The sequence below is a fragment of the Oncorhynchus masou genome, unplaced genomic scaffold (assembly GCF_036934945.1).
Source record: "Oncorhynchus masou masou isolate Uvic2021 unplaced genomic scaffold, UVic_Omas_1.1 unplaced_scaffold_9230, whole genome shotgun sequence".
Taxonomy (NCBI): domain Eukaryota; kingdom Metazoa; phylum Chordata; class Actinopteri; order Salmoniformes; family Salmonidae; genus Oncorhynchus; species Oncorhynchus masou.
Genome location: NW_027015711.1, coordinates 1 through 11,071, shown reverse-complemented (window position 1 = coordinate 11,071; position 11,071 = coordinate 1). Strand labels below are relative to the sequence as shown.

At 48.0% G+C, this 11,071-nt stretch overlaps 1 protein-coding gene across 1 annotated transcript; it reads right to left on the bottom strand.

Moving 5' to 3' along the window:
* Positions 1–260: 260 nt before the first annotated feature.
* LOC135538170 (zinc finger protein 565-like) lies at positions 261–9,035 on the bottom strand. The gene is made up of 3 exons (XM_064964138.1): positions 9,003–9,035; positions 831–1,205; positions 261–368 (listed from the first exon to the last, which is right to left on the bottom strand). Exons 1-3 carry the CDS (start codon positions 9,033–9,035, stop codon positions 261–263), a joined length of 516 nt encoding a protein of 171 aa, XP_064820210.1.
* Positions 9,036–11,071: the final 2,036 nt, after the last annotated feature.

Sequence of the window (11,071 nt, the reverse complement as noted above, 5' to 3'; positions counted from 1 at the left end):
AATGATGTTCTGTTGACAGGGTGCCATTTTAAAACACGGCCAAATTAACATGCTATAGTTGAATGATGTTCTGTTGACTGGGTGCCATTTTAAAACACAGCCAAATTAACAGGCTATAGTTGAATGATGTTCTGTTGACATTCTACCTCCACTTACCAAGACGAAGAGCAGGTTTCCAACTGGCGTCGTCTTCTTCAGAATTACCCGAACCATCAACGTTCACCTCTTCCTCCTCTTCCTCCTCTTCCTCCTCCTCTTCTTCAGCTCTGGCCTTCAACCGAGGCGCTTTTGACTGACGCCTTGCTGCCATGGCTTGTATCAGGACCCTGGGCCTCTATAGCTTTGGGGCTGGATTGGTCACCAGGATCCTACAATGAAAACACAAGTCATTCTTGGTTAACAGTCAGTAGTAACATAATGTTTGTTGTGGGGTTTCCCAGGCAACGTCCAACCTCGGCCGCCTTTCTGTTCCTTGTCAAACAGGAAGTGGAGATATCGAGGGCGGTTGGCTAAATCAAATCTAATGTATTTATAAAGCCCTTCGTACATCAGCTGATATCTCAAAGTGCTGTACAGAAACCCAACCTAAAACCCCAAATAGCAAACAATGCAGGTGTAGAAGCACGTGGCTAGAAACCTCCCTAGAAAGGACTCCCTAAAACTCCCTATAAATCTATGCCTAACTTAAACCTAACCCCCACACCCATTCTCACCATTAACCCAAACCAATTCCATAAACTTCTAGATTTTAAAGTGGACCCCCCCCCCCTCCCCCAAAAAACAAAACCTGAAAGGGACAGCATCAGCTCACAGCAAACCAAAGCACATACCTTTCTGATGAGGGATGTAGGAGGACCACTTCCTCCATTGCCGTAGCGAGGGCCCATGGGGATGGGTGGGGTTGGTTCCACTATCGGCTTCCCAGGGTGCATCTGCTGCATGTGTGACCGGATGCCTGCTCTGTACCTGTAGCTCTTGCCACACTCGTGGCACTGGTAGGGCTTCTCTCCAGAGTGGACTCTGAGATGCACCCGGAGGTCAAACTCTCTGGCGAAACTCTTCCCACACAGGAAGCAGAGATGGCTCCTCTCTCCGGTGTGGATCTTGAAGTGACAGGTCAGCTGGGATTGCTGTTTGAAACACTTGCCACACGCAGGGCACGGTACGTCCTCTCTCGGTGAGCCTCGGTGCTTCTGAGCCCTCCGCTGACAGGAAAGTCTTATCACACTGGGCGCAGTGGTAAGAAATCTTCCCACTGTGGATCTTCTGGTGAATCTTGATGTAACTCTTGCTGAGAATCTCTTTCCACAGTGTGGACAGGGGTAAGGCTTCTCTGGTTTCTCATGGGAGTGGGCGATCATCAGGTGATCATCCAGAAGGCCTCTCTGAGAGAACTCTGCCCCGCAGAGAGGGCACTGCGGATTCGACTGGTTCTCCAAGGTGAGTTCTCATGTGTACTCTCTGGAGTTGATGGAGCTTGGCATTCCTCTCTGTGCGGTTGTCATGGTATTGGTCCGGGACTTAGCTGTGTGGTTGTCATGGTGCGGTCCAGAACTCCTATTGGCTTAGCTGTGTGGTTGTCATGGTATTGGTCCGGGACTCTATTGGCTTAGCTGTGTGGTTGTCATGGTAGTGGTCCGGGACTCCTATTGGCTTAGCTGTGTGGTTGTCATGGTATTGGTCTGGGACACCTATTGTAGGAAGCCTCTCCACGATGTCAGGCCAGAAACTGGGATTCCTGACTTCTCCTGTATGTGGGAAGATAGTTCATGTGAAGTCTAAACAGATAATGACTGGGGTCAGGCAATACCAGTATCACCCTACTCAGATAATGGCTGGGGTCAGACAATACCAGTATCACCCTACTCAGATAATCACTGGGGTCAGGGCAATACCAGTATCACCCTACTCAGATAATGACTGGGGTCAGGACAATACCAGTATCACCCTACTCAGATAATGACTGGGGTCAGGACAATACCAGTATCACCCTACTCAGATAATGACTGGGGTCAGGACAATACCAGTATCACCCTACTCAGATAATCACTGGGGTCATACCAGTATCACCCTACTCAGATAATGACTGGGGTCAGGCAATACCAGTATCACCCTACTCAGATAATGACTGGGGGTCAGGACAATACCAGTATCACCCTACCAGATAATGACTGGGGTCAGGAGAATACCAGTATCACCCTACTCAGATAATGACTGGGGTCAGGGCAATACCAGTTCACCCTACTCAGATAATGACTGGGGTCAGGACAATACCAGTATCACCTACATCAGATAATGACTGGGGTCAGGACAATACCAGTATCACCCTACTCAGATAATGACTGGGGTCAGGACAATACCAGTATCACCCTACTCAGATAATCACTGGGGTCAGGACAATACCAGTATCACCCTACTCAGATAATGACTGGGTCAGGCGCAATACCAGTATCACCCTACTCAGATAATCACTGTCAGGACGCATACCAGTATCACCCTACTCAGATAATGACTAGGGTCAGGACAATACCAGTATCACCCTACTCAGATAATCACTGGGGTCAGACAATACCAGTATCACCCTACCAGATAATCACTGGGTCAGGAGAATACCAGTATCACCCTACTCAGATAATCACTGGGGGTCAGGAGAATACCAGTATCACCTTACTCAGATAATCACTGGGGTCAGGACAATACCAGTATCACCCTACTCAGATAATCACCGGGGTCAGGACAATACCAGTATCACCCTACTCAGATAATCACTGGGGTCAGGACAATACCAGTATCACCCTACTCAGATAATGACTGAGGTCAGACAATACCAGTATCACCCTACTCAGATAATGACTGGGGTCAGGGCAATACCAGTATCACCCTACTCAGATAATCACTGGGGTCAGGACAATACCAGTCACCCTACTCAGATAATGACTGGGGTCAGGCAATACCAGTATCACCCTACTCAGATAATCACTGGGTCAGGACAATACCAGTATCACCCTACCAGATAATCACCGGGGTCAGGACAATACCAGTATCACCCTACTCAGATAATGACTGGGGTCAGGGCAATACCAGTATCACCCTACTCAGATAATCACTGGGGTCAGGACAATACCAGTATCACCCTACTCAGATAATGACTGGGGTCAGGACAATACCAGTATCACCCTACTCAGATAATGACTGGGGTCAGGACAATACCAGTATCACCCTACTCAGATAATCACTGGGGTCAGGACAATACCAGTATCACCCTACTCAGATAATCACTGGGGTCAGGACAATACCAGTATCACCCTACTCAGATAATCACTGGGGTCAGGACAATACCAGTATCACCCTACTCAGATAATGACTGGGGTCAGGACAATACCAGTATCACCCTACTCAGATAATCACTGGGGTCAGGACAATACCAGTATCACCCTACTCAGATAATCACTGGGGTCAGGACAATACCAGTATCACCCTACTCAGATAATCACTGGGGTCAGGACAATACCAGTATCACCCTACTCAGATAATGACTGGGGTCAGGACAATACCAGTATCACCCTACTCAGATAATCACTGGGGTCAGGACAATACCAGTATCACCCTACTCAGATAATCACTGGGGTCAGGACAATACCAGTATCACCCTACTCAGATAATCACTGGGGTCAGGACAATACCAGTATCACCCTACTCAGATAATGACTGGGGTCAGGACAATACCAGTATCACCCTACTCAGATAATGACTGGGGTCAGGACAATACCAGTATCACCCTACTCAGATAATCACTGGGGTCAGGACAATACCAGTATCACCCTACTCAGATAATCACTGGGGTCAGGACAATACCAGTATCACCCTACTCAGATAATCACTGGGGTCAGGACAATACCAGTATCACCCTACTCAGATAATGACTGGGGTCAGGACAATACCAGTATCACCCTACTCAGATAATCACTGGGGTCAGGACAATACCAGTATCACCCTACTCAGATAATCACTGGGGTCAGGACAATACCAGTATCACCCTACTCAGATAATCACTGGGGTCAGGACAATACCAGTATCACCCTACTCAGATAATCACTGGGGTCAGGACAATACCAGTATCACCCTACTCAGATAATCACTGGGGTCAGGACAATACCAGTATCACCCTACTCAGATAATCACTGGGGTCAGGACAATACCAGTATCACCCTACTCAGATAATCACTGGGGTCAGGACAATACCAGTATCACCCTACTCAGATAATCACTGGGGTCAGGACAATACCAGTATCACCCTACTCAGATAATCACTGGGGTCAGGACAATACCAGTATCACCCTACTCAGATAATCACTGGGGTCAGGACAATACCAGTATCACCCTACTCAGATAATCACTGGGGTCAGGACAATACCAGTATCACCCTACTCAGATAATCACTGGGGTCAGGACAATACCAGTATCACCCTACTCAGATAATCACTGGGGTCAGGACAATACCAGTATCACCCTACTCAGATAATCACTGGGGTCAGGACAATACCAGTATCACCCTACTCAGATAATCACTGGGGTCAGGACAATACCAGTATCACCCTACTCAGATAATCACTGGGGTCAGGACAATACCAGTATCACCCTACTCAGATAATCACTGGGGTCAGGACAATACCAGTATCACCCTACTCAGATAATCACTGGGGTCAGGACAATACCAGTATCACCCTACTCAGATAATCACTGGGGTCAGGACAATACCAGTATCACCCTACTCAGATAATGACTGGGGTCAGGACAATACCAGTATCACCCTACTCAGATAATCACTGGGGTCAGGACAATACCAGTATCACCCTACTCAGATAATCACTGGGGTCAGGACAATACCAGTATCACCCTACTCAGATAATCACTGGGGTCAGGACAATACCAGTATCACCCTACTCAGATAATCACTGGGGTCAGGACAATACCAGTATCACCCTACTCAGATAATCACTGGGGTCAGGACAATACCAGTATCACCCTACTCAGATAATCACTGGGGTCAGGAGAATACCAGTATCACCCTACTCAGATAATCACTGGGGTCAGGACAATACCAGTATCACCCTACTCAGATAATCACTGGGGTCAGGACAATACCAGTATCACCCTACTCAGATAATCACTGGGGTCAGGACAATACCAGTATCACCCTACTCAGATAATCACTGGGGTCAGGACAATACCAGTATCACCCTACTCAGATAATCACTGGGGTCAGGACAATACCAGTATCACCCTACTCAGATAATCACTGGGGTCAGGACAATACCAGTATCACCCTACTCAGATAATCACTGGGGTCAGGACAATACCAGTATCACCCTACTCAGATAATCACTGGGGTCAGGACAATACCAGTATCACCCTACTCAGATAATCACTGGGGTCAGGACAATACCAGTATCACCCTACTCAGATAATGACTGGGGTCAGGAGAATACCAGTATCACCCTACTCAGATAATGACTGGGGTCAGGGCAATACCAGTATCACCCTACTCAGATAATCACTGGGGTCAGGACAATACCAGTATCACCCTACTCAGATAATCACTGGGGTCAGGACAATACCAGTATCACCCTACTCAGATAATCACTGGGGTCAGGACAATACCAGTATCACCCTACTCAGATAATCACTGGGGTCAGGACAATACCAGTATCACCCTACTCAGATAATCACTGGGGTCAGGACAATACCAGTATCACCCTACTCAGATAATGACTGGGGTCAGGACAATACCAGTATCACCCTACTCAGATAATCACTGGGGTCAGGACAATACCAGTATCACCCTACTCAGATAATCACTGGGGTCAGGACAATACCAGTATCACCCTACTCAGATAATGACTGGGGTCAGGGCAATACCAGTATCACCCTACTCAGATAATCACTGGGGTCAGGACAATACCAGTATCACCCTACTCAGATAATCACTGGGGTCAGGACAATACCAGTATCACCCTACTCAGATAATCACTGGGGTCAGGACAATACCAGTATCACCCTACTCAGATAATCACTGGGGTCAGGACAATACCAGTATCACCCTACTCAGATAATCACTGGGGTCAGGACAATACCAGTATCACCCTACTCAGATAATGACTGGGGTCAGGACAATACCAGTATCACCCTACTCAGATAATCACTGGGGTCAGGAGAATACCAGTATCACCCTACTCAGATAATGACTGGGGTCAGGGCAATACCAGTATCACCCTACTCAGATAATCACTGGGGTCAGGACAATACCAGTATCACCCTACTCAGATAATCACTGGGGTCAGGACAATACCAGTATCACCCTACTCAGATAATCACTGGGGTCAGGACAATACCAGTATCACCCTACTCAGATAATCACTGGGGTCAGGACAATACCAGTATCACCCTACTCAGATAATCACTGGGGTCAGGAGCAATACCAGTATCACCCTACTCAGATAATCACTGGGGTCAGGACAATACCAGTATCACCCTACTCAGATAATGACTGGGGTCAGGACAATACCAGTATCACCCTACTCAGATAATCACTGGGGTCAGGACAATACCAGTATCACCCTACTCAGATAATCACTGGGGTCAGGACAATACCAGTATCACCCTACTCAGATAATCACTGGGGTCAGGACAATACCAGTATCACCCTACTCAGATAATGACTGGGGTCAGGGCAATACCAGTATCACCCTACTCAGATAATCACTGGGGTCAGGACAATACCAGTATCACCCTACTCAGATAATCACTGGGGTCAGGGCAATACCAGTATCACCCTACTCAGATAATCACTGGGGTCAGGACAATACCAGTATCACCCTACTCAGATAATGACTGGGGTCAGGACAATACCAGTATCACCCTACTCAGATAATCACTGGGGTCAGGAGAATACCAGTATCACCCTACTCAGATAATGACTGGGGTCAGGACAATACCAGTATCACCCTACTCAGATAATCACTGGGGTCAGGACAATACCAGTATCACCCTACTCAGATAATGACTGGGGTCAGGACAATACCAGTATCACCCTACTCAGATAATCACTGGGGTCAGGACAATACCAGTATCACCCTACTCAGATAATGACTGGGGTCAGGACAATACCAGTATCACCCTACTCAGATAATGACTGGGGTCAGGACAATACCAGTATCACCCTACTCAGATAATCACTGGGGTCAGGACAATACCAGTATCACCCTACTCAGATAATGACTGAGGTCAGGACAATACCAGTATCACCCTACTCAGATAATCACTGGGGTCAGGACAATACCAGTATCACCCTACTCAGATAATCACTGGGGTCAGGACAATACCAGTATCACCCTACTCAGATAATCACTGGGGTCAGGACAATACCAGTATCACCCTACTCAGATAATCACTGGGGTCAGGACAATACCAGTATCACCCTACTCAGATAATCACTGGGGTCAGGGCAATACCAGTATCACCCTACTCAGATAATCACTGGGGTCAGGACAATACCAGTATCACCCTACTCAGATAATGACTGGGGTCAGGACAATACCAGTATCACCCTACTCAGATAATGACTGGGGTCAGGACGATATTAATTATTCACACCTCTTTAGTCACACCTTCTGCCTGACACCTCTTTAGTCACACCTTCTGCCTGACACCTCTTTAGTCACACCTTCTGCCTGACACCTCTTTAGTCACACCTTCTGTCTACACTGACACCTCTTTAGTCACACCTTCTGCCTGACACCTCTTTAGTCACACCTTCTGTCTACACTGACAACTCTTTAGTCACACCTTCTGCCTGACACCTCTTTAGTCACACCTTCTGCCTGACACCTCTTTAGTCACACCTTCTGCCTGACACCTCTTTAGTCACACCTTCTGCCTGACACCTCTTTAGTCACACCTTCTGCCTGACACTCTCTTTAGTCACACCTTCTGCACACTGACACCTCTTTAGTCACACCTTCTGCCTGACACCTCTTTAGTCACACCTGTCAGATGAACTTGTGGATCCCATTTTTCTGTCTCTGTCAGTATGAAGGAAGTTAATGGTTGTTGTGTGAGCCAATGCCAACTAACGTTGACGCTACGCTAGTTAGCAATTATTCTTATTCTTAAATGTTCTACTTAACCTTTATTCTACTTGGCAAGTCAATTGTTTTGCCGACACCTCAGTCACACCTTCTGCAACCTGACACATAAACATTATCACACCTTTGCCTGACACCTCAATAGTCAAATCCCTGAATCCCTTTAAAGTCACAACTTCTCCTGACACCTGGGCAGATTAGTTCCCACCTTTAAAGAGGACAAAGATATTTCACAGAGTTGGGTCACTGGTCACCTGTTAGTTCTCACCTTCTGCCTGACAACGATATTTCTATTTAGTCACACCTAACTAAACTTCTAAAAACCATTTATTGATGTATTTTCAGATTTTGTTTCTACAACTCTTCCCGACATTATTAGCATAAAATATCTAAAGTGTTAAAGGATACATCAGTTTTGTGCATCGAGATCTTTTATCTACTTCACCAGGCAGATGAACTTGTGGTTTTTTCATGTCTCGTGTCCATCTATGAAGGAAGTTAACGGTTGTTGTAGTGAGCCAATGCCTCTCCACATTTAAAGCGTTACTTAGCTTTCTTAGCAATTATTCTTTTCCTTCTTGTTTCTCTTTTTCTTCTTGCTTGGTTCTGAGTCAATTCCGTTTGCCGCTCGACAGCAACTTCTCTTTCTCCTGGTGCAGTCATTCCATGGCTCCAAGAGTTTGGGGACGTAGATAAAGGGCCTCACTACCAAATGGCAAAGAATCATTCCTGTAAAGAGAACAAAGATATTTCCAGTAGTTGGGTCACTGGGCAGGATGTAGGACTTCCCACCGTTTAAAGAGGGACTCATTAAGATATTTCCAGAGTTGGGTCACTGGTCAGGAGTGTAGGACTCACCTTGTGCACACTCTGGTGGAGGTTCAGATTCATCTGAGCGAATCTCTCCCTCACTACCGTGCACTGGAAAGGACTCATTACACTACCGTGGTATCCGCTCGGACTCATCAGTTTAGGTGCATCGGATGCTTCGTATCCACACCGTTACGCAGCGGTGAACCTTCTACACCGTGGTTTTGGACTCACCAGTGTGTCGTTCCATCAATATGAATGGCTGGTGTAAGAGCATGTCACCCTACCGTGGAGGATCCCTCTCATCAGTGTGGGTGGGTCATCTTAACTACCGTGGCAGGAGGTCGGATTCATTTCCTTCTTCAGGAGAGGTCTCATCCCGGTAGCTTTTGTTCCCTCACTTCCGTGGTCAGGAGGTAGGACTCATTACACTACCGTGGTGGAGTAGTTCTCACCAGTAGGGGGTTGAGGTAGTTCCCTCACTACCGTGGCAGGAATTAGGACTCATTCCTGTAGGAGAGAAGACTAGTTCAGTGGGTCCATTACACTACGTAGAGTTAGGACTCATTACACTACCATGGCAGGAGGTAGGACTCACCTACCGTGGCATTGGGTATGAGAGTTCCTCACTACCGTGGCAGGAGGTAGGACTCATCAGTATGGGTAGAGTTAGGACTCATCACTACCGTGGCAGGAGGTAGGACTCATCAGTATGGGTAGAGTCATTACACTACCGTGGCAGGAGGTAGGACCTTACACTACCGTGGAAGGAGGTAGGACTCATTACACTACCGTGGCAGGAGGTAGGACTCATCAGTATGGGTAGAGTTCCCAACTACCGTGGCAGGAGGTAAGACTCATTACACTACCGTGGCAGGAGGTGGGACTCATCAGTATGGGTAGAGTTCCTCACTACCGTGGCAGGAGGTAGGACTCATCATTAAACTACCGTGGCAGGAGGTAGGACTCATTACACTACCGTGGCAGGAGGCTGGACTCATCAGTAGGGGTAGAGTTCCTCACTACCGTGGCAGGAGGTAGGACTCATTACACTACCGTGGCAGGAGGTAGGACTCATCAGTAGGGGTAGAGTTCCCTCACTACTGTGGCAGGAGGGTAGACTCATCAGTAGGGGTAGAGTTCCCTCACTACCGTGGCAGGAGGTAGGACTCATCAGTGGGTAGAGTTCCCTCACTACCATGGCAGGAGGTAGGACTCATCAGTATAGATAGAGTTCCATTACACTACCGTGGCAGGAGGTAGGACTCATTACACTACCGTGGCAGGAGGTAGGACTCATCAGTATGGGTAGAGTTCCCTCACTACCGTGGGGAGGAGGTAGGACTCATTACACTACCGTGGCAGGAGGTAGGACTCATCAGTAGGGCGAGTTCCCTCACTACCATGGCAGGAGGTAGGACTCATCAGTGTGGGTAGAGTTCCTCTTTCACCGTGGCAGGAGGTGGGACTCATCAGTGTGGGTAGAGTTCCCTCACTACCGTGGCAGGGAGGTAGGACTCACCAGTAGACCCTCATCCGTGGCAGGAGGTAGGACTCACCAGTAAGGGTAGAGTCCCCTCACTACCGTGGCACTCATTACACTACTGTGGCAGGAGGTAGGGGACTCAATACACTACACTACCGTGGCAGGAGGTAGACTCATTTACAGTACAGGTAGAGGTGGGACTCATTACACTACCGTGGCAGGAGTTAGGACTCATTACACTACCGTGGCAGGAGGTAGGACTCGTGGCAGAGGTAGGACTCATTACACTACCGTGGCAGGAGGTGGACTCATTACATCAGGAGGTATGTGGCAGGAGGTAGAGTGGCAGGAGGTAGGACTCATCAGTAGGGGTAGAGTTCACTACCGTGGCAGGAGGTAGGGACTCATCAGTACACCCTCACTACCGTGGCAGGAGGTGGGACTCATCGAGTAGGGGGTAGAGTTCCCTCACTACCGTGGCAGGAGGTAGGACTCGTTACACTACCGTGGCAGGAGGTAGGACTCATCAGTAGGGGTAGAGTTCCCTCACTACCGTGGCAGGAGGTAGGACTCATCAGTAGGGGTAGAGTTCCCTCACTAGCGTGGCAGGAGGTAGGACTCATCAGTAGGG